Genomic DNA, 25,511 nt, shown 5'->3' on the forward strand with positions numbered 1-25,511 from the left:
GCGAGATAAAAGTTTAATGAGAAGACACGAGGTATAAACGAACCACACGCCGTGGCGCAACGTTAGGGGCAACAGTTTCAACCATTCTATGATCTGCTTCTCGCAACTGAAAGACGGCACATGGCGGATGTTAGCCGACTTGCTGACCGCAACGTTAGGGGCTTCAAGTATGGCGCTGACGCCACATCTCAGTGCCAACACTTTGCAGACTGTACTTAAAAGACACGCCCTCCTCAGTGGACAGTTAAAAACACCAATCAAACTAACGATGACATCAAGTATTACCCAATCAAAAGTAGGAAAGGAGGCATCTTCATAAAATGCGTGTGGGATGATTTGCATGAGACGCTGCTTTAAAAAAAAAATGATAAAAAAAATACGGGATAAATCCCGTCCAGTATTGATTCAAAACGGGACGCGCAATTTCATTCTCAAACGCGGCACGATTCCGTATTTTAAAGGACGGGTGGCAACCCTACAGTGCCAGGTAACCACCCATACAATCAGATTGTGATTCAGACTAGGAATGCAATGAATGTAATTACCCCGATCTACATACAAGGCGAAAGTCTTGCAACATTCAAAGATGATGGTTTGGGATAATTAGTACTTATTAAGTACACCATGGCACATAAAAGAGCTTATAAAGCCTTGAACCGAAAAAAGCAAGATCTCAGAGATCGTAAAAAAAAAAAAAGGAGGTAATGTCGTTTTACTCGCTGTACATTTTAGTCAAACATTACCAGTTATTCCACGAGGGAGACCAGCAGATGAACTCAACGCGCGTTTAAAATCCATGCTTCTCCCACGCTCGGTTATATGTCGCGTGTTCTCGGGTAGGTACACCAAAAAATTTATACATTTAACCATGTAATGGGCAAACAAAAAATGAGGTATACCCGAAGGCACTGCAGTAGTACTCAATGTAACTTTACTTCTTAAATGTTAATGTTTTACTGTTTAATAATTTATACGCTTCTTATATATTGTTCAAATTCTTTTATCAAAATACCAGTGACAGCGCAATGCACGATAACATGGACTGAATACACCATACGCATCTGCCCACGGCTGCCCTGGTGCGCGCAGATAGGAGTTGATTCTAAAATAAAATAAACATAAAAAGAGTAATACAATCATCACCCATAAAGCGGATAGCAGACGTGACGTATTATATGTGTACCAGATTTCAAGTCAATAGGTGAAACGGTTTGCAAGCTACAGGTGATTTAAAATCCTGGACAGACCAACGAAAAGCCATGGTAGCAAATTGTAGAAGAAGATTTTACTGTTTAATAATTTATATTTATATGAAATGTGCTTCTTATATATTACTTCATATTCTCATATGATAATGATGTTAATGTTGTTTATATTGATTTCTATGTTATTGTAAGTGCATCTATGTGTGTATATGTATGTATGTATGTACATATATATATATATATATATATATATATATATAAAATATATATATAAAAAATATATGTGTATATGTATATATAATATATCTGTATATGTGTGTGTATATGTGTATATGTATATATATATGACAGCAACACTCATAACAATGACAACACAATTACATTGACAATCATGTTACGTTATTTTTAAAATGTTTCCTTTACTTTTTCATAACCTCTTTAACACACTACTTCTCCGCTGCGAAGCGCGGGTATTTTGCTAGTATATATATATATATATATATATATATATATATAGATATCTTCCCGTTGGGGGTTGCCACAACGGATCATCTTCTTCCATATCTTTCTGTCCTCTGCATCTTGTTCTGTCACACACATCACCTGCATGTCCTCTCTCACCACATCCATAAACCTTCTCTTAGGCCTTCCTCTTTTCCTCTTCCCTGGCAGCTCTATCCTTAGCATCCTTCTCCCAATATACAGTACTCATCATCTCTCCTCTGCACATGTCCAAACCAACGCAATCTCATCTATCTGAATTTGTCTCCCAACCGTCCAACTTGAGCTGACCCTCTAATGTACTCATTTCTAATGCTGTCCACCCTTGTCACACCCAGTGCAAATCTTAGCATTGTTAACTCTGCTACCTCCAGCTCTGTCACACCCAATATTTATATATACAGTGGAACCTCAGTTCACGAACGTCTCGGTACACGTACAGATCGGTTTACGACCAAAAAGTTTGCCAAACTTTTGCCTCGGTTCACGACCACACACTCGGTATACGAACAGACCAGTTTCCCTTTTGGTTTGTACATGTTCAGTCTCTCCCTGTGCATTTCCTGTGCAGCGAGCAAGAGAGAGAGCGAGAGAGCGCGACACACACACACACACAGGCAGCGCGAGAGAGAGCCGCGCACGCACCCAGGCAGCGTGAGAGAGAGCCGCGCACACACACAGGCAGCGTGAGAGAGAGAGCTGGACGCATAAGGTAGGAAGGCAGTTAAAGAATGCACTGGGCTTGATTTTCTTTTCACTTCTGTTTACAATGATCAGTTCGTAGCGTGCATTGTTGCAATATTACTTTTCTTGGTGGTTTATTAAATTATGGATTTTTTCAAATGTTCATTTTTTTTCCCTGTGCTTAAAACTCATTAAAAGTGTTTTTAGCCAGCGGTTGGTAGCGCTATAGCGCGAACTATTGCAGTGTTAGTTTTATCTGTTGTTCAAGGTTTTCTCAGTGTTATTCAATGTTTTTACATTTAGTTTACTATTACCTTGTGCATTCTATGGTTTAATTAACTATATTTGTGCTTAAAAACTTAAAAAAAATATATATAAAAAATATACAGTTCGTATGGTCTGGAATGGATTAATTGTATTTACATATAATTCTAATGGGGAAATTGCTTTGGTTCACGACCAAATCGGTTTACAGCCAGAGTTTTGGAACAAAATATGGTCGTGAACCGAGGTTCCACTATATATATATATATATATATATATATATATACTAGCAAAATACCCGCGCTTCGCAGTGGAGAAGTAGTGTGTTAAAGAGGTTATGTAAACATATATATACATATACATATATACATATATATATATACATATCTACATATACACATATCTATATATACATATATAGCAAAATACCCGCGCTTCGCAGCGGAGAATTAGTGTGTTAAAGAGGTTATGTAAACATATATATACATTGTGACAGATAGAGGTTTTTTCCACCTCTTGAACCCTCAGGTACCACTATGAACACCAGGTAAAAGTATAAATAGTGTTTATTTTACTAATATATCGTGCACAAAGCACTCTCCACACCCCACTCATAAACACTATAATTCTCTCTCTCTCACTAATCAATCCTCCTCGCCCAGACGCGTTGCCACACTTCCACCCAGCTCAGCTCAAATATCTGGGCTTACCCAGAGTCCTTTTATAGCCCCTGACCTGGAAGTGGCTCCTGGCCAAACCCCCAAGTCCTTATCCCTTCCGGGTCAGGGTAAACAGTCCTTTTCATCCCGGGAGCACGCTGCTTCCTCCAGTCACGTGACTGTGACGCACTCCCGGGTTATAGGGCATGCAAGAGCCCACTAGCCCCCCTACAGCGACTCCTGGCGGCCCCCAAGGTATCCAGCAGGGCTGTGTCACAACACTACAAAGTCCATGAGGCCCTGCTGGAACTCGGGGTACAAATATGCTGTCCGGAGGGCTCCTCCTAGTGGCCTGGGGGTGGCGACCAGAGTCCATAGCCGGTCGTCCATCACAGTCCCTCCCCCTTAGCGACGACCAGTGGGGCGGAGCGTTGATTACCGCGAGGGACGTCCTCCTCCAGGAGGACGCGAGATCCGGGCCGTGGTTCCACTGTCTAGATCCCCCAGCGAACCTTGGGGGAACGGTGTATCTGCTATCCCACCGCTCCCCTGTCCTCCGGGGACAACTACGCCACACGTGGCCCGGTTGCCGGCAGTTGTAGCACCGCCGACGTCCTCCTGTTGGCTTCTCTTCCTGAGACCGGAAACATCTCGGGAATTCCGTCAGCTCCACCCTGTCCTCCGCCAAGGAGGGTTTAACGGCTGCTTTGCTGCTCTCTGCCCTTTTCTTTAATCTGTCAGGAGACCCTCGTTTTAATTCGGGGATCTCCTGCTTTCTCTGTGGCTTGTGCACAGTATGAGGCTCTCTATGGAAAAGAGAGAGCCTCTTTGCTGTTTGCACACCCATTGTCCTATGCAAACTCGGAGGCGGCGTCATTAGTACCGTATCGCTCTGGGTAACAGCACTATTCAGCTGCACCGGGGTGATCGGTACTTCCCCCGCCCCTTCAGTAACAAGCGACAACCCCCTCTTCATGCGGGTCGGGCTCTTAAGGTCCGCATTGGTCCAGAGCGGCGTCTGATACCGCCGCTCCGGTTCTATCGGACAATTGCCCGACCACTCCGTCATTGTACCACACTCCAATGTCGGGTTCACAGCGCTTTGGCAACCGCTACTTTTTAAACGCGGTGCCGGTTCACACTGTGTCCCCTACCTGCACCTACCTGCACCGCCGCATTAATCGAGGCCGGGGCTTCACGGCCTAACCGCCGAAGGTACTCCTGCAGTCTCCTCAGCGGCGCTTCGACCGTGGCTCCCAACTCCTCCAACCGTCTCCTCAGGTCTTGTAGTCCCTGGAAGAAAATATTTAGGGGCTCGAGATATTCGTCGAGCTCCCCTAAGTTTATAAAGTTATTTGTCTCGGTCGGCAGTAAGGCTACTTCCTTATTATGATCACCTGCCGACCGGGAACCAATGAGCACGTCCGCTCCTGGCACGTGCTCTGCTGGGCTTCGCGAAGGCTCCTGGGGATTTGAGTCCCGCATTTTAGACGGCCTGGGTGCTGCTACCGGCCGAGAGCCAATGTGCACGTCCGTTGTCGGCACGTGCTCTGCAGGGCTTCGCGGAGGCTTCTGGGAAATGGAGTCTTCTGAGGGACGGGTGGCTGCAACAAGCCGACTGAGGTCTGCCTTTTTACCATTTACTGCAGATCCTTCAGTCACTTCCCGCCCCTCTTTCTTTTTATTTAACATTGGCGCTGCTTCGCTCGCCGCCCCCTTCCCCTTCAGGGAGCACAGACGCGTTGGGGAATTATTGACCTCACCGACGGCTCCAAACTGACCTTCTTCCTGGTCACCATCGCTCGAGGTCACGTGGACACATCCCACGAATGGGTTGACCGCTTCCAGCTTACTTCCAGCCCGACTTGCCTCCTGGGTATCGCGGCCATCTTGCCACAGTATGAGGCAGGCATCCGATTTACCGGTTACTTTCCGGAGGCAGGCCTCTGAAAAATAGGAATGATACATCCCCTGCCTTTCGGGCGTTGCCCCGGCACATACCTCCCGATTTGTCCGCGGTGTCCCTAGTCCAATTAGGGCTTTCGGCGCGGCCGATTGCTGACAGCGGTCTTGCTGTTGTGCCCTTCGGGCTTGTTCAGCCTTTATCGGCTCCCGGTCCACCTCACACCCAGTCAGGTAAGCCCAGGTCAGCTCGGCTTCGGTCGCGGTCTTCATCCAGTCGGTGTGTACCTTCTTTTTTCCAGATTTTTTTCCCATCTCGACCAGATACGAGGCGAGATTCATCAGCGCAGCCCACAGAGTATGGTGAACTTTTCTGTGCGTCCTGACGCTGTCTTCTCACGGTTCTGTCCACAGTAAAATTTATTTAAATTCAGGTCCTCTGCCAAATCCGACGGCCAGAGAATCCTGCCGAGACTACGCCAACTGTGACAGATAGAGGTTTTTTCCACCTCTTGAACCCTCAGGTACCACTCTGAACACCAGGTAAAAGTATAAATAGTATTTATTTTACTAATATATCGTGCACAAAGCACTCTCCACACCCCACTCATAAACACTATAATTCTCTCTCTCTCACTAATCAATCCTCCTCGCCCAGACGCGTTGCCACACTTCCACCCAGCTCAGCTCAAATGTCTTGGCTTACCCAGAGTCCTTTTATAGTCCCTGACCCGGAAGTGGCTCCTGGCCAAACCTCCAAGTCCTTATCCCTTCCGGGTCAGGGTAAACAGTCCTTTTCATCCCGGGAGCACGCTGCTTCCTACAGTCACGTGACTGTGACGCACTCCCGGGTTATAGGGCATGCAAGAGCCCACTAGCCCCCCTACAGCGACTCCTGGCGGCCCCCAAGGTATCCAGCAGGGCTGTGTTACAACACTACAAAGTCCATGAGGCCCTGCTGGAACTCGGGGCACAAATATGCTGTCCGGAGGGCTCCTCCTAGCGGCCTGGGGGTGGCGACCGGAGTCCATAGCCGGTCGTCCATCACAACATATACATATATATACATATCTACATATACACATATCTACATATACATATATATACATACATATACACATCCACATATACATATATATACATATACAAATTTACACATCTACATATATATATACATATAAATATATTCATATCTACATATATATACACATATACATATGCACATATATATATATATATATATATATATATATATATATATACATACATACATTCACATATATATATATATATATATATATATATATATATATATATATATATACTAGGGGGCTCCACCCCCTGCTCGCTTCGCTCGCCAACCCCTGGTGTTGGGAAATGCCAAAGAGTGAGATGTATGAATGAGATATAGCATAGTGTGAAGGTGTGGATGATGCATATAGAAAGCAAACAATAAAGTGTTTGGCACAGTGTAAAGGTTTATTGGAAAATTTCTTTGTACACAACATTAGTAGTAAAGATGGTGTCTTGTCCTTGAATGAGTTTTCCTTGGCATGGAGCACTTATAACCTTAACTTTAACGTCAGATGAACATCGAACTCGTGAGAAGGCCACATAAAGTTGTCCATGTCTAAAAACGGGTTCAGAGAGGTAGATGGCAACCTTGTCCATGGTTTGTCCTTGTGATTTGTTGATGGTCATGGCAAATGCAGGTTTAATGGGGAATTGTCGCCGTTTAAGTGTAAAAGGTAATTCCAGGTCAGAACTTGTAAGGTCAATTCTAGGAATCAGAACAGTGTTGTTAGCATGTGATCCTGTGAGAACTGTTGCTTGAATAACATTGTGTGTCATGGTATTGACGACTAAACGTGTGCCATTGCATAAACGTTGTTTAGTGTTAAGGTTTCTTAATAGCATGATTATTGTTCCGTTTTTAAGGCTAAGATTGTGTTGTGGTAATCCAGCTGGGTTAATAGTGTTTAAATATTGTAAGGGGAAATTAAGATGGTCATTGTCGTCATTAGAGTTAACTTTGTCAGAGCTTAGAAAGAGTTGTGCCTCTCCAGGAAGTAATGCAATGACCTAGTTATTTATGTGATCAACATTAATATTTTTTGGACATAATATAGTGCGTTGTGTTAAAAGGGGTATTTGGTCTAATGAGATTGCTGTTCCAAATATCTCTGTAACTAAGTCGTCGCAGATAAAGGCTTGAGGAATTGTAATAATATCTGGGTGAAGTACATCTGTATTGGTGAGTGTACCATTTCCCAGTTGTAATAACCAATTGTTATATTCTGGATCTGGACATCGCATGTTTTGTACCAACTGTATTTTTTGAAAGCAATGCCAATTGTCTGCGTATTTTAAGGTGGACTGAACAATAGCTGAGCGTATGGCATGTGGAACAATAGCCAGGCATTGTCTAAAATCTCCTCCTAATAAAAGTATCTTTCCTCCAAAGGGAATATTATTATTCATCAACGTTTGTAGAAGTTTATCAATGGTGTTGAGTAAGTGACTGGATGCCATTGTACATTCATCAATAATTAACAGTTTTGCAAGACGGATGTGACGTGCAGTGCTACTGTTCATGTTCATAGTGGATACCGATTTGTAGGATCTAATGCAGTTCATAAAGTGTTTACTTTCAGGTACATCGTTAGTTAGAAGCTTCTGTAGATATTCAGGATATGAATGTAAAGGAGGCAGTCTAATTTGACCCTTTTGACAACAACGTGTAAATTCATTACTTGTATTGCCAGTTGTTTCTTCAGGGTAGTTAAGTGAATGACAATGATTGCAGATAACATTCATTAATCCCAATGAATTTTCCTGAATAGTGGACTCATTATTAAACGCGTTGTCAGCTAACTGGCGCAAGTGTTTAGCAGGTGTCTGTCGTTGATGTCCGTGACGTGTATCTTTTACTTGTGCCGTTTGAGAGGCGCGTCGTTGTATGTCCAGTATTTGGGACGTGTTGTTTTGGAGCTGTAATCGATTTGCCTGTGCTGTGTGAGAAGCCCGTTGTAGTTTACGTTGTGCATTGTTTGTATTGAGCCTTGCCCGTTTTTGTATGTCGGTCAGTTGAGCTTTCTCTTTTTGGAGCCTTGCCTGCTTGTTTACCGGCATTTCAGATGCGCGTTGTAGACGTCTGCGTTTATTTATTTTGTTCCTTCGCTGCCGTTTCTGTATGTCTGAGACGGGAGGTGTTTCGTTTTGAACCCGTGCCTGTTTCGATGCAGCACTTTGAGACGCGCGCTGCATGCGTCTACGTTCATTGTGTCTGTCCATCTGGAGCTGAGACATTTTTTCTTCCGGAGTTTCAGAAGCGCGTTGTAGGCGCCGACGTGTATTGTTTTTTTTCATGCGGGTTCGTGTGTTTGGTCCTGTTACCCGAGCCGTATCGTTTTGTACCCGTGATCGTGAATTCATGACTTGTTTGTTCTTCAGCGTTAGAAATATGGATAAGTAATAAGGAGGATCGCACTCACTGTTAATATGGAGCCTTTTCTGCGGTTGAACGGTTAATAGTGCCTCATTGTAATGAGATCCACCTATGCTGCATAGTGTGAATGTATTGAGATGACGTCTGTTTAATACGGACGTTTCGTTCAGAAATGGGGCTTTGTGTGTCATTTCTTATTTATGTTAGTGTGCTCGTGGGTCTGAATCGTCCTTTTTGTGTACGTTTCGTGTGCTATGTCCGTAGTCTGTCCCGTTTCGTGTCCAATGGGCTTTGTGGGACGCTCGCGTCTTCTTTTTTTTTTGTGTGCTAGGGGCTTGTTGCGTGACTTTTTATTTCTGTTAGTAGAGGGGGTGTTTGTGTGTCGTGGGTCTGAATCGTCTTTTTTGTGTGCGAACCGTTTCGTGTGCTATGTGGCGCTTGCGTGGGACTCCTTTGTTTGTGGTGTTCTAGGGGCGCGTCGCCTCATTTCTTATTTCAGTTACTGGAGGGGGGCTTTGTGTGTCGTGGGTCTCACACAGCGCCGGCGTATGACTCCTTTTTACTGTGTGCTATGGGCGTGGCGCCTCATTTCTTATTTCACGTTGCATTCCATCCGGTTGTGGTGTTCTAGGGAGGGGGGGTATTTGTGGGGCGCCTGCGCAGTACGTCTTTTGCGTCCACGGCCCATGGCCGGATGTCCCTGCGTCCATCCGGTTTACCATTCTCGTTTAGTAATATGGATATAGCAAAATACCCGCGCTTCGCAGCGGAGAAGTAGTGTGTTAAAGAGGTTATGTAAACATATATATACATATACATATATACATATATATACATATCTACATATATGTAGATATGTGTATATGTAGATATATATATATATATATATATATATATATATATATATATATATATATGTATATACACATATCAACATATATATATGTATATACACATATCAACATATATATACGTATATACACATATCAACATATATATACGTATATACACATATCAACATATATATATGTATATACACATATCAACATATATATATGTATATACACATATCAACATATATATATGTATATACACATATCAACATATATATACATATATACACATATCAACATATATATACACATATACATCCATCCATCCTCTTCATATATACATATATACATACATACATAGTGCGTTGTAACACGGGCTGTGATTGTTACATGGGAGGGAGACGACAAATCACAGCTTCCCGCTTTCTAATCGGGCCTGTGATTGGAGAGGCATTAGGTAAGTGTAATTGAATAGCGGTGCTGCAAATTTAGCTTTACACCTGTTTTTAAGGCTTATTGACTGAAAGGGGCTTTCATGAAAAAACTTAGGGCTTTGCTACAGGATACACCCTCCACAAGTTAAGGAAGTAAAAATAAAGGTATATATTTCTGTTTTATTTAAACCTTTTAAGTTTGTATGCGGGCGGTATGGTGGCGCAGTGAAAGGTGTCAGTTAGGAGACCCGGGATCGCTTCCCTGCGTGGAGTTTGAATGTTCTCCCCGTGTCTGTCTGGGTTTCCTCCGGGTACTCCGGTTTCCTCCCACAGTCCAAAGACATGCAGGTTCGGTGCATTGGCAATTCTAAATTGTCCCTGGTGTGTGGGTGTGTGTGGGTGTGTGCGCCCTGCGGTGGGCTGGCACCTTGCCCGGGGTTTGTTTCCCGCCTTGTGCCCTGTGTTGGCAGGGATTGGCTCCTGTATTTAGGATATAGCGGGTTGGATAATGGATGGATGGACATTTGTATGCATGCCCCATTTGCCCGTTTTCGTTTTTTTTCTTTCTTCAGTAATATTTCAGCAAACCTGGACCTTGTCAGTTCAAATCCTGGTACTGACACAACTGTGTGACCCTGAGGAAGTCACTTCACCTGCCTGTGCTGCAAAAAACAAAAGTAATGTAACAAATTGTACCTGAGATGTTGCAAGTTGCTGGAATAAAGGCATAAATAAAATAGATAAATATGTATTATACACATAGGAACTATTAATTTATTTTCAGTTAAGTCATCTGCAGCAAACCTTTATAAATGAGGGTTTCTCCTTTTTAGATAGTGCAAACTGTTTCTTCTTCATTGACGTTTTCTCTTGGAGAGCTTTTTTCATTTCATTGAAAATTAAAGCAGCAGTTGCCAAAATATGTAGCTTTCTTATTAATATTTCAACATTGTGTAAAATAAATTTATAAAGTAACATTAAAGGTTTAAATACTGGTTATCCTTTTACACTAAAATATTACTAAAGAGATACAAAAAAAGTAAAATGCATATATTCTTTTTCTTTAAGGAGATTAAATATTACTGAAGAAAGAAAAAAAAAACTAAAACAGCCAAATGGGGCTATGCATACAAACTTAAAAGGTTTAAATAAAACAGAAATATACACTTTTATTTTTACTTCCTTAACTTGTGGAGGGTGTATCCTGTAGCAAAGTCCTAACTTTTTTCGTGAAAGCCCATTTCAGTCAATAAGTCTTAAAAAGAGGTGTAAAGATATTGACAATAAGATCCGCAAACCCACCAAGACATGGAATCGTTTAAATCAAGTATCATTACATCTTCCTTTCTTAAAGAGAAGTAAGGCAGTACTTATAAGCTTACATATATATATATATATATATATATATATATATATATATATATATATATATATATATATATATATATATATATATAGACATACATACATATATAGCTATATCTATATATATCTATATCTATATATATATAGCTATATCTATATATATCTATATCTATATATGTATATATATCTATATATATATATATATATATATATATATATATATATATACAGTAATCCCTCTTCCATCGCGGGGTTTGCGTTCCAGAGACACCCGTGAAATAAGAAAATCCGCGAAGTAGAAACCATATGTTTATATGGTTATTTTTATATATTTTAAGCCCTTATAAACTCTCCCACACTATTATAAACATTTCACGCACAATTATACAGCATAAACCCTTTGTATTCTCTTAGATAATAGGTAAGATTCGTTGAAATTATGTATGTAAACACAGTTTACATAGAGTAAAACCTAAATATTATTTTAAAGATATTGAGCGTCTCCGATATCACATATGTTACAGCCATTACGACAGACAGGCCACCAGCAATAAATACCTACAATGCAAGAAAAATTGTATACAGTAAAATGTGTGTACAGTGACACTAAACTATGTACATGTAATAAGTACTGTACGTAAATAATTAATTATGGTTACTCACCAACAATGACACGACGACTTGTCCGATAACGATGAGTTTAATTTTACTGCACAACAAAGTATAGCGTTACAGCTCTTTTAAAGGAGCCTCTTCAGGCGACTGTTTAGCACCGCTGTTGTTCTTCTTCCATCACTCTTCAATCCAAATCCCTAAAGCAGATTCCATCCAGACTACTGCCTTAAAACGTCCACTTGCAACTCATTTTGCGCCCTGGTTAAAAGACACTGCGGCCGTAGATCTTATATGCTTTTCCTCCTTTTTAAATAAAAAGAATCGTGGACTCATTTATGCTGTAATGGTGTCCTGCAGCGGTGTAGCTGTTTCCTTCCTTCAACATATCCAAAACTTTTACCTTTTCTGCAATCATTTGCATCTTCTGTTGGCGCTTGTACACGTTAATGCAAAATGAGTGAGATTAGACTTCCTGGTTAATGCATCCCTCCGTCGCTGAGCCAATCAGCAGCACACAGGAACTTAACCGCGTGCTCTGATTGGGTAGCTTCTCAGCCATCCGCCAATAGCGTCCCTTGTTTCAATTCAAATGCCTCCCTTGTTTGAATTCAAATGGGCAAATCAACTGAGGAAGCACACGTACTGTAGACCGCAGACATCCGCGAAGCAGTGAAAAATCCGCGATATATATTCACATATGCTTACATTTAAAATCCGCGATGGAGTGAAGCCGCGAAAGACGAAGCGCGATATAGCGAGGGATCACTGTATATATATATATATATATATATATATATATATATATATATATATATATATATATATATATATATAAATCCCCGCGAAGTACTGCTTTTAAATTTTTATTAAAGAAGAAAAGCTTTTTAAATTGAGGGAAAATATCCCAATAACAATTTGTTAAGGATCTGTTTTTTTGTGAAGCAGCCTTAACTCAGCTTTTCCGCTGTTTTATAAATGAACGCCATATAAGGTCTTCCTTTTTCCTTGCTTCGCGAAGGAAGGAGCCTTTTTAATAAATCCAAGGGTTCTTCGCTTTTTTTTTTTGTTTGTTTATTATGATTGTTATAGTTCTGTTTGTATAAGACGTTGTCAGTTCAGCACCCCGGTTGAAATATGACCAAGCCGTGCAAGCTTACTGTTAAGAATGCAACGTATAGTTGTACAGGAGAAAAGCAATCTTGCCTCAAATCAATGGCAACCTTTTGTAGTTCTATGAATTTAATTTAAACTTTAGGTTTACACGGTGCTTTCTTTCCGAAGTACCTGCACTCATGAATATGTCTGTATGCGTCAGTCGCTCAAATCCACGCGCTTCGCACCGGCGAAGTACTGCTTTTAAATTTTTATTAAGAAGAAAAGAAAACCTTTTAAAATTGAGGGAAAATATACCAATAATAGTTTGTTAAGGATCTGTTTTTTTGTGAAGCTACCTTCACTCGAGTGATCACTTCGAGCTGACTTGCTGGCTAACGATAAGCGTTACCTGGTAGGTAACCACCCATACAATCAGATTGTGAATCAGACTACGAATGCCGTGAATGTAATTACCCCGATCTACATGCTGTCAAATAAACGAACCACACGCCGTGGCGCAATTTTAGGGGATTCGCCTCTAGCGCTGACGTCCGAGGTTCGAATCCCGAAAGGGAGTGAAGTGAGTGGGTGGTTACCTACCAGGTAACGCTTATGGATGGCCAGCAAGTCAGGTAACATCAGCCACGGTGCCTTCAGTTGTGAGAAGCAGATCATAGAATGGATGAAAATAGTTTAATGTCAAATAATGCAAAGAGTACGCGACACGTCTTTCCCCCTTATTCTTGCATCAGGCGTACACACTCACTGCACTCGCTTACGGTAATCGAACCTCGGACGTCAGCGCTAGAGGGGCTTCGCAGCTGTGAAGTATTGCTTTTAAATTTTAATTAAGAAGAAAAGAAAACCTTTTTAAATTAAGTCTTAAAAAGAGATGTAAAGATATTGACAATAAGCTACGCAAACCCACCAACTCATGCAATCGTTTAAATCAAGGCGCGAGTTGAAAAATGCCATCCCATAATATTAGTTAACGATTAACACATTTCTATATGTATTGTAAGCATACAATACAACTGATAATATGTTGCGCTTATTTATCTGGTGTACCGACATTTTTGCGCGTTTAACGGCTGAAATCTAATGTGGTTTGTGCCCTTCAAAATGAAAAGAGTTTGCATTTACCTTTTTAATAAAAGGCGAGCTTTTAAGCCTGAGAAATCACCCCGTAAATGCACACGTTTAATTGCACATGTGTTAATATGTATGCTTACACGAACTTAAAAGGTTTAAATAAAACAGAAGTATATACCTTTTATTTTTACTTCCTTAACTTGTGGAGGGTGTATCCTGTATCAAAGCCCTAACTTTTTTCGTGAAAGCCTGTTTCAGTCAATAAGTTTTAAAAACAGGTGTAAAGATATTGACAATAAGCTACGCAAACCCACCAAGACATGCAATCGTTTAAATCAAGGTGCGAGTTGAAAAACACCATCCCATAATATTAGTTAACGATTAACACATTTCTATATGTATTGTAAGCATACAATACAACTGATAATATGTTGCGCTTATTTATCTGGTGTACCGACATTTTTGCGTGTTTAACGGCTGAAATCTAACGTGGTTTGTGCCCTTCAGAATGAAAACAGTTAGCATTTACCTTTTTAATAAAAGGCGAGCTTTTAAGCCTGAGAAATCACCCCGTAAATGCACACGTTTAATTGCACATGTGTTAATATGTATGCTTACACAGTATTAAAAGACACTCAACAAAGTCATTTACCTTTGTTCCCGCGTTTGTTAAAAGGCGAGCTTTTAAGCCTGAGAAATCACCCCGTAAATGCACACGTTTAATTGCACATGTGTTAATATGTATGCTTACACAGTATTAAAAGACACTCAAAAATTAACGTCATTTACCTTCGTTCCCGCGTTTGACTCGTGCTGTAAATCTCTTCCTTGTTTTTAGTTCACGTGATTACGTAGGAGGCGTGATGACGCGATACGTGACTCCGCCTCCTCTATTAGATTATATGGACAAAAAACAGGTTCCAGTTATGACCATTACGCGTAGAATTTCGAAATGAAACCTGCCTAACTTTTGTAAGTAAGCTGTAAGGAATGAGCCTGCCAAATTTCAGCCTTCTACCTACACGGGAAGTTGGAGAATGAGTCAGTCAGTCAGGCAGGCAGTCAGTCAGTCAGTCAGTGAGGGCTTTGCCTTTTATTAGTATAGATAATATACATTTTGCGATAGCTACACCCAAGTACCACTAGGAACTCTTAGGTGGTATTCCTCTTTTAGGTAACAGAGGTTGGGAGCGTGCTCTTATAGCCCGCTGCCACACCTACCACACAACGAACCACCTGGTAAGGTTCTCATTGATTTAAATAGAATACTCGTGGTGGTCAGTATTGGGTTGTTCTTTATTTGCCTCCGCCCCTTAGGGTTGCCCATAGCTGATTGGTCAATCAGGTTATCACAGATCTCCAGGTATTGGTGCTGTAAGGGTGATTGAGTTACTGAAGGCCTCCACTACATTAAGGTCACAATACAGTTGGAGCTGGGAATTAATAGGGGTTTAGTACTTTGTTAAAAATTAAATTATTTGTATTTTTTTTTTCCGTTTGTGAATGTTTACTTCAACAAGATCAAACTGATAAACTTGAAACTTGTTTCAACAGTATAGTTATTGTCTGTTTGAGAACTTCTTATGTAAGCTCTGCAGATATTCATTAAGACACAATTTGGCTGCAGTCGTTCATTAATAGACCTCTTTCCAGGCATTTTTTTTTTTTGTAAACCCCTTGCTAATGCCTAATACCTCTGACATATACATGTCAGTCAATGAGTCTTCAAACAGTGCGGTCTAAATTGATGATGTGGCTTTGGACAGAAACCATTCATCTTAGAAATGAATTGGATTAAGGAGGGATAGAGAAGATGTTATATTAATTAACAAAAGTAAAATTACAAGAAAGACAGAGCAGCACTTGAGCTGTAAAGAAGGCAGCAATCAGGTGCATCCCAGGACTTACAGACATGTCCTACTCAGACAGGCTCAGAGAATTAAACCTGTTTAGTCTCAAGCAGAGAAGACCGTGTGGGGAGCTAATCCAGGTATTTAAAATCCTCAAAGATATTGATAAAGTAGGTACAGCAGGATTCTTGCAACTTCAACTGTGAATCACATACTCAAAGACAACAGTGGAAATTTAGGATTGAAGCTAGGAAGCACTTATTTACACAGAGAGTTGTGGGACTCTAAACATCAATCTACTGAGACATGGAGCTGAAGTAGAAACCTTCACACCCTTTAAGAAGAGTCTGGATGAGATATTGGGGACATCTTAGCTATTAGCTAAACAAATGGACTTGATGGACTGAATGCTTCCTCTCATTTGTCAAATTTATGTTCTCACATATGTACTTACACAACTGGGCTGTTTGACCAAATATTACTATTCAAATATAACTTGTATTTATTAAAAAATGTATTATTCAAAAACAAAATGTAATATTTGATTGTAAAAGAACGGTTGATTGTTTTACCTGCACTCATTTTGGCATCGACTTACTCCAGACACGCTTTGGAAGGCTGCAGCATTTTACAGATCTGTTTTTGCACTTCACTTCCACAATCAGCCTTTTCATAATTTTGAGGTATTATCCTGTTATGTTAATTACTAAAATTTGTTGCCAGACCCTTTCGCGACATAGTTCGTGACATTTTTTCCCCCTGTACCTCTGCCCCACTTTGATTTACAAGTGCCTTAAAAGAGCCGTTCTGCATCTGATTCTGTCACGATTCACTCATAAACCTGGGATTCCTGAATTATTTTTAATGCTAACACCTTCTCATCAAAGCAATTGGAAAATAACTATAAAATTCAGATTTTTCTTTTATTGCAATGTTATAAATCCCCACTTTAAAGGGCTGTGTCAGTGTCCGCCAACACACCATGTCCTACAATTAGTCTTCATTTTACAGTACATGGCTGCCGTTTTGATAACTAATGCTTAAAATGCCTTTCATCATATCCCCCTTTTCCGATATGTCAGTTTTTTTAACAATCCTGAGGCCTTACTTGTTTAAAAATTCCTCATCATAACTGATAACACAGTTCTAGGACCCCAATATCACTGTATGTTTAATCCAAGTAATGAAAACTGCTGACCCACAACTGTGGGAGTTGGTCAGCTTCTTCCAGTCTGTTGAACCCTCAGTCGTCTCCCAAGTTTGTTTACACCTTGTAATTTTATATAAACAGTAGTGATGAACTATCAACATCCTATGTATTGTCTTACTTGATTTTTAACCTTAAATGAGAGGATGTTGCAAAATTCAATGCAAATGTCTTTAGCTCTGAATGTAGCAGTTCTGTTGGAATCAAATCCTGTTCTTTCCACAGAGAGAGAGAGAGAGCTGCCATTTACTCTAACGCCTAGATGGATGTGAAAAACGAGGAATGTGAGGCTGACATGAATATCATGGAGAAACGGACCACACATGTTAAGGAGGAGGACTGTGAATGGGAGTGTGTCCAACCTAAACAGGCAAGTCTGGGTATTAAAGTTGTGGAATGTGAACTGGGGTCAGTGGGCATTAAAGAAGAGGCTGAAGAGAAGTCTGTCAGCATTGAGGTTCACAAATATAAAAGGACTGAGAGTGTCAAAGAAGATGAAAAAGATGGAGCAGTGACAGAGTTAGTTTCTTCTCAAAGCAGACACTGTCCATCACCACAGTCGTCTTTCGATGTGGAGTCTGAATCATTACAGTCTGAAGCAAAGAGGACTGAAGAAGTTTCATCTGTTAAAACTTGGGAAGATCAGCCATCAGCTTCAGGGAAGTCCAGAAAAGGTGAGTTACAAATAAAAGCATGTGTAAGCTTTAGGGTCAGAAGTTATGATCCTGAAAGGATGGTCTTGAGCTTTTTGTGTGAAATTTGGTGAGAAGTCAAGCAAAATAACATATTTTATTGGCTAACTAAAAAGATTACAACATGCAAGCTTTCAAGGCAGCTCGGGCCCCTTCTTCAGGCAATTATAAATGGATTGAAACAGATGTGGCTTACTGTGTGTTTAATGTGCTTCATGTCTGTTGTTGTGAGGTTTAGAAATTTTCTCTTCTTGCATTATAGTTGTACATGTATGTCCTTGATAAAGAGTGCTGTTTTAAATCAGAATTGCAAGAAAAAGTTTGCCAGCCCTTTGGAATTCTTTAGATTTCTGCATGAATTCATCTTAACATAGTGGTCTGATCTTCAAGTAAGTTATAATACCAGACATTAGGGGTGGGCGGTATGACCAAAATTCTATATCATGGTATTTTTCTAAATTATCCCGGTTTCACGGTATTCGACGGTATTTTTTCCCCATGCATGAGTGGATGTTAACCACATTTTCCACTGCAATTACTGGCTAAGAATAACCTATTCCACTGTCAAGAGTATTGTACATTGTACAAAAAAAACATTTTAATGTGTACACAAGTATTAATACAGGTTTGCATGGCCCCATAAAGTGATAGTTTTCAACGGGGTGGCACTAATGAAGAGAAGGAATCACATCACACTGCATGACAGATGCAGTCAAAATATAGAACCTTTTTATTGAACAAATTTTGCAAAAACTTAAACTATAATTTTGACAACATATTTTCAAACATACAAAGAGGCATTTAGACTTAGTAAAATATCCAGACGTGCTTGTCAATAGTTGTATTGCACTGAACATGTCTTAGAAAAGGAATAAATAGTAAATATTTTTTGTTAAACAACTACATTTTCTGTTAATGTTAACAATCTCTGTCCACTGACACGTTAATGACTTTTTAAACAACTTTACCATCATTAAACTGCATAATATTTAAACTAATAAATAATAACAATAAAATAAATAATAGTATTATTACTGATAGTTGTACTATTACTTCAAGGCTTCAAGCCCAGGTGCATTACACAGTATTCACCAAATTAAAATAAAATAAAACAAGTGCAATCTTGGTGATGACATCTTTACCAACTGAACCATCATTTAGGCAAACTGCATTAATATGGACCTTGTTTCAAGCTAAGCTATATGCATAAATAATAAAACTAAAACTTTAATTTATAATGCTATTTGTGGTATAGCCCTACGGAATCGCATTAGGACCACGGTGAAGAAAAAAAATACGGACACAGGGAAGAAAAAAAACAAACTATATGTTGAGAACAAAGTTGACATTTCCACTTTATTCTGATAGTTTACTTTATAATTAAAGTAGAATGTCGTAAACTAAGCTTCATCCTAAAATCATTGTTTAATTTATTAGATTTTCTCAAACCCCATCATAAGTTAATGTAGCACATTAAATGGTTTTTGTTAAGTGTTCCCCAACCCAGTTGTTAATCACTACGTTTCTTAAACTGACTTCTCCCGCACTAAGAGGAGACAGCGATCACCACACAAAATCTATTCACTTCATGATATTCCTGCTCTCTGAAAATTTACAATGCTAAGATAATTACTTGATATCATTTTCATGATGAAATGTATTAAAGCAAGTATTAAACATGCACGGTAGTGAGGCGGTAGTGCTGCTCCCTCGCATTAAGGGGTCCCCAGGTGTATGTTCAGTGTGGAGAACTTTATGGCAAGTGTGATGAGGCTCCAAAAAACTGGATGTATGAATGGGTATCGCACAGGTTTAACTTAAATATTGTGTAAATGTTGGGTTTGTGATCTGGTGGTAAGAGACATGAACACAGAATTCAATGGATGTTCTTCTGAGCAGGCTTTCTTTATTGCACGCGTCGCCAGCACATCGCAGGGTGAATACAAGCAGTACATACACTAGCAGGGTCAATATAACATAACAAAACCCCACATTCTACATGACTTTAAAAGGAAACTGAAGCACGCTAAGTAAACCCACCAGAAAAACATGCAAATGCAAGGCAGGGTACACCCAGGACCCCATTGCTGCGAGGCAGCAGTGCAACCTCCACGCCGCGGTGCCCCCACATGATTAATACATGCTTTAATGCATTTCACCATGAAAATTATATCAAGTATTTATCTTAGCATTCTAAATGTTCAGAGAGCAGGAATATCATGAAGTGAATGTATTCTGTGCGGCAATCGCTGCCGGCGCCTCCTCTTAGTGCAGGAGGAAGTCAGTTTAAGAAGCTCGGGGAACACTTAACACAAAGCATTTAATGTGCTATATAACTTATGACGGGGTTTGAGAAAATCTAGTAAATTAAATATTCATTTTACGATGAAGTTTAGTTTACAATGTTCTACTTTAATGACAAAGTACGAGAATAAAGTCAACATGTCGTCACACTATTACACAGTACCCAGGTACATTACACTGTATTGAAAACAAATAAAACAAGTACAACTTGGCTTGCAGTATTATCCAGTAGTATAGAAACAGTATTCACACATTTGAACATAATGGTCCACATCTGACCTTTTAAAACCAAAGTATCTCCAGACAACGGACGTGACTCCTTTTTTTCGGCAGAAGTTCTTCTGTGTCATCATGTTCAACTTTATCGTCAGCTACAGCTTCAGTTTCGGAATGTTCTCTGTCCATTTTCACCGCGCAATACCTACACTTCCACACCTATTTAGCGGTGTAGCAGTGAAAAAGGTCCCCACTTGAACAGTTTCCCGCTGCGCCACGTTCCGAATGTTGTTTAAGCAATTTAAACCGGTGGTGCGGTATAAGAAAAATCCATATCATAACAAAAATAAAAAACGGTTTTCGGTATGAACCGGTATACCGCCCAGCACTACTCGCCAGTATGACAAGTTAGCACACATTGGTGTCTTCACCTTCACATCTCTTGTATCATCCTCAAACCTTTGAGGGCAGCAACTGACGACTTTAAACAAAACAACACTCCTCCCAGGGAAACATTATTGCATCCTGGGTCTGTGAGGTGTAATGGAGCACTGTGCACCTGCTTAACAAGTGATATCAGGCTTGTGTGTGTGACAACTCAAGAAATTAATATCAGCTAACAACAATTTTGCCACAACCTCTTCTCATGATTTGCAGACTGACAACCTTTTAAGAGGTCTGAAAATGATCAGCTTATGCAGATGACAAGATGTGATCCACACTGTCAAGGAGCCAATCACAGACTTGCAAATTAATATGAATGAAGTGAATGATCAACCACCTCTCAAGCAATTTGCTGCGCACCACAGTAGGTTTATAGATTGGGAGGATGCACTTCAGGTCCAGGTCATGATTAGAATAAAGTTAGTGAATGCCATGCTACGTTAATCCATGACTATGAAACTAATAATCTCCGAATCTAAAAGCACCACTGATGTTCTGCAGTGGTAGTACTCGCTTAAGTCAGAGCTCCCTGCACTTGGTAGTCTTGTGTGACGTGCGTTGGACATTCTAGCTTCAAGAGCTCTGTCTGAAAGAGTGTTCAGCATGTTGCATGTGGACCGCATTTTGGTAGAAAGATGCTTTGTGCTGAAGCTAAATTTTGTTAACAATTTACTGTTCGTCCATGGGTGTTTCAGATCGCTTACTTTAGGCCAATTTACCTTCATTGTTACACCTTGTTGTGGTTCAGTTTTCATTTTTTTCCCCTGATCTTGTAAAAGTAACATGTTCAGGGGCATGTTGTTTAACGTCATAGAATTAATCAATATTGTCATTAACAGTAGGTGTAGTTTAGCCCACTGTAATTCTACACAGACCATATTTTATTGTGTATTTTAATGTTTTGAAAGCCATACAGATCTGCATATTCTGATTGTATTGTGAAAAAGAATAAATAGCCACAAACAGATTTACTCACACATTCCTGTGCTTTTTACCACTTGTAAATTCGGGTTGGAGACGGTGGCACTGACCAGAAAGCAGGAGACAGAGCTGGAGGTGGCAGAGTTAAAGATGCTAAGATTTGCATTGGGTGTGACGAGGATGGACAGGATTAGACATGAGGACATTAGAGGGTCAGCTCAAGTTGGATGGTTGGGAGACAAAGTCAGAGAGGTGAGATTGTGTTGGTTTGGACATGTGCAGAGGAGAGATGCTGGGTATATTGGGAGAAGGATGCTAAGGATTGAGCTGCCAGGTAAGAGGAAAAGAGGAAGGCCTAAGAGAAGGTTTATGGATGTGATTAGAGAGGACATGCAGGTGATGGATGTAACAAGATGAGGACAGGAAGAGATGGAAAAAGATGATCTGCTGTGGCAACCCCTAATGGGAGCATTTGAAAGAAGAAGAAATTCAGCTATTTTAAGAATCCATTAGCGCTATTCGTTTCTAAGTTTGTGTTCCTTTTATACATTGGCAGAATTTGACTCGTCGGCAGACAAAACTTAATAAATAATAACATTTTTTTTGAAGTCAAAACTGTACTTTTACATATTTGAATCCAATCCCAAGCCATATGTAACAAAATGCAGTGTAAAGTTACAATATAACATTAAAAACCGTTGAAATTACAAATAAGTACAAAAAGTGCTGTTTAATATATTTAAATGACAGAAAACATCTGCCTTTTTATGTTTGGCTAATCATTGTAATTATGGTAAAATAAGCACTTTTTCAATGCTTTTGAAAACTCTAAAGATTTTGGTGAGGTTCCCATGCATTCTTCTCTGCTGAAGACTATAAAGTCAGAAAATGTAGGTGTGGTGCGACAGTCGAATGCTCTTTGCACAGAGTTGGAGCATTTGTAATATTCATTTCATTTTACACATCATGTTTTTGGTTATTAAATATTTAGTAGCAGCGTTTTATGTGATGAATGATGGAGACGTGCTTAGAATGCAGTGCCACTACACAGGCGGTAAAGGCACATGTAGTGACACTCCCACCATTTTTAATCCCTCAGACTTGTTTGCTGACGGGATTAGCCATCTGACATGGGAGTTCAGGGTGATGTTTGTAGATGAGTGCAAAATTAGCCCAGACACAGGAAGTCGAGGGTGATGGTGTGAGGAACCTTATAAAAATTGGCTGACATTAAGAGTGGTGTCAAACAGGGGTTAGTGCTAGGGCTGCTGCTATTTTTAATAAATATAAATGATTTGGATAGGAATATAAATAACAAGCTGGTTAAATTTGCAGATGAAACCAAGATACTGTAGGTAGAGGGGCAGATAATTGAGAATTTGTTGAATCATCACAGGGAGACTTGGACAGCATACAGGTTTGGGAAGGTTTGTGGCAGATGAAATTCAATGTAAGTAAATGTAAAATATTCCACATAGGAAGAAAACATGCAAGGATAGAATACACAAGGAGAGGTCTGAAAATTAAAAGTCCACCTTATGAGAAGGATTTAGGAGTCATAGTGGACTTGATGCTATCAACTGCCAGACAGTATTCAGAAACTAGTAAGAAGGCTAACAGAATGTCAGGTTATATAGCGCCCTGATGTGTGGAGTACAAGTCACTGGAGGTTCTGCTCAAGCTTTATAACACACTGGTGAGGTCTCATCTGGAGTTCTGTGTGCAGTTTTAATCTCCAGGTTACAAAGAGGACATAGCAGCACTACAATAACTCTGTGACTAGGCTGATTCCAGGATTACAGGGGATGAGTTATAAGAAAAGACTAAAGGAATTGAAACTTTCCACTTTAAGCAAAAGAAGATCTGATTGAAGCATTTCAAATTATGAAGGGAATTAGTCCAGTGCATTGAGACTGCGACTTTATATTGACTTCAACAAGAACACAGGGAACTTGTTAAGGGTAAATTTTGCACAAATTTTAGGAAGTTTTTCTTAACACAGAGAACCACGGACACTTGGAATATGCAACCAAGTAGTGTGGTGGACAGTAGGACTTTAGGGACTTTTAAAACTCGGCCTTATGTTTTTTTTTTTAAATTAATTAAGTGGATAGCACCTAACTGAATGGCCTGTTCTCACCTAGATTGTTCCAAATATTTTAATGTAACAAAGGAAAATACTGTAATACAAAATATAGACATTGAAATTACATATTTCAAGTTAAATTTGAAGTAGTAAACTAATCTGTAATTGAATCCATGTGGAATGTTTCTCTGTTCTGTTTTAAAGGTAGACAAACATTCAAGACAGAGTTGCCATGACCCCTGGTCACCTCACTTATGATTTTGAATGAGAAAATTAGGAATGCAGTCGGGAATGGGATCAATCTTTAGGCAGGCCTGGGACAATGCAGGAAAGAGCAGACAGAAACAGCAAGGATCTCTGTCGGGAGCTGCAGGAAGTGGAAATGAAAAATTGGTACCATGCAGACCCCTACCTCTGAGTGATATCTGGAGATTTGTGCTTCTGACTAGGACTGCATGATTTGGGGAAATTGTGCTTATAAGTGACTAGCCGTCCCCTGTAGCTTTGCCAGTGTAGAAGTGAAACAGGACAGCGAGCAGGGCCCTGCCTGGCTCCCTACTCCTGACATCATGCTTCCCCCTCCCCTCGGCATGCAGCCTGTGTCTTGGATTAGCGCAAATATATTGCAACTACAAGCGAACTATGATTCTTAGCTCGATGAAAGAAGTTGCAAATTCTAGGAAAAATCCCTATCTAAATCCCTTAAGTAGTTCTCTCATTCATTAGCTAAGCGAATGTAAGATACGCCCCAAGGATGGCGCGTGAGTGAGTGCAGAAGGGTTTTTCCCCAACCCCTCACCCTGCTGTGTCTCTCTCGGATTTGCACAAATAGGTCGCTTGCGGTAACAATTTATGATACATAGCCCGATCGAGGTCGTAACATCAACCGGAATGTCCAAGCAAATTATTGAAATAAACCCAATCTAAATCCGTTTAGTAGTTCTCTCGTGAAAAGCGGACAGACATACAGAGAGACAGATAGACATTGGATTTATTTTATAGAGAGCTAAGGGTTAGAAGTTGTTGCCATGTCTCGGTTAGACAGAAAAAGTTAAAGTTACAATCAGTGAGGAGATACTGGATGAGATGCCCCTTTTTCGTAAGTGAGCAGATGTTCAACAAACTGAAGTTGACAATGGTCTTATCTCATTTGGCAACAGTATTAGCCAACCGAGCTAGGCTGGTTAACATACTGTGGTCAGCAACCCTGCCTATATTACGTGGAGGATGTAGAGCGTTGGACCAGATGGAGTTTATTATTTTTGAGGTGTCAGCCTGGAAACTCCGGTGGGACCCACGGTGGATGCATCTCTGACAGGGTAGGAATATGATGTCAGGGTAGAGCTACATTGCTGTCAACGGAAGCTTGGACGGGTGGAAGCGCAGTTGGAGGAGCTCAGCAGCTGAGTACTGAAGCTGGCCCGTCGCAGGTTGGATATCGAGCAACAAGAGGGACCAAACAAACACAAACCAAATAAATATTCTACCAGTCCACATTGTAGGCGAGGACACGGACAACTCTGATGTCCAGAGAACAGAACCAGGTAAGTCTCAAAACAGGGTTAGGCTGAAACTAGTCCATTCACATTCACACTGAAGTGTCGACAAAATCACCAGTCGGGCTAGAAATCATCAGTCTAGCTATAAATAACTGAAAAAGAATAGTCAAGGAATAAGTCTGCCAAATGAAAATA

The 25,511-nt window shown here is 40.3% G+C and overlaps 2 protein-coding genes across 2 annotated transcripts in view; both read left to right on the forward strand.

The window, feature by feature from the left end:
* The window catches only part of LOC114664931 (gastrula zinc finger protein XlCGF57.1-like), a 607,208-nt gene that overhangs the window by 131,368 nt on the left and 450,329 nt on the right, over nucleotides 1–25,511 (forward strand). The gene's annotated exons all lie outside the window — the stretch shown is intronic.
* LOC114665036 (zinc finger protein OZF-like) overlaps nucleotides 1–25,511 on the forward strand; it is a 35,626-nt gene that overhangs the window by 8,275 nt on the left and 1,840 nt on the right. The window contains exon 2 of the mRNA XM_051926288.1: nucleotides 17,382–17,828. Coding sequence (XP_051782248.1) covers nucleotides 17,417–17,828 — 412 coding nt within the window. The 5' untranslated portion in view covers nucleotides 17,382–17,416. The remainder of the gene's footprint in view (nucleotides 1–17,381; nucleotides 17,829–25,511) is intronic.

The sequence above is a fragment of the Erpetoichthys calabaricus genome, chromosome 1 (genome assembly GCF_900747795.2).
Source record: "Erpetoichthys calabaricus chromosome 1, fErpCal1.3, whole genome shotgun sequence".
Classification (NCBI taxonomy): Eukaryota; Metazoa; Chordata; class Cladistia; order Polypteriformes; family Polypteridae; genus Erpetoichthys; species Erpetoichthys calabaricus.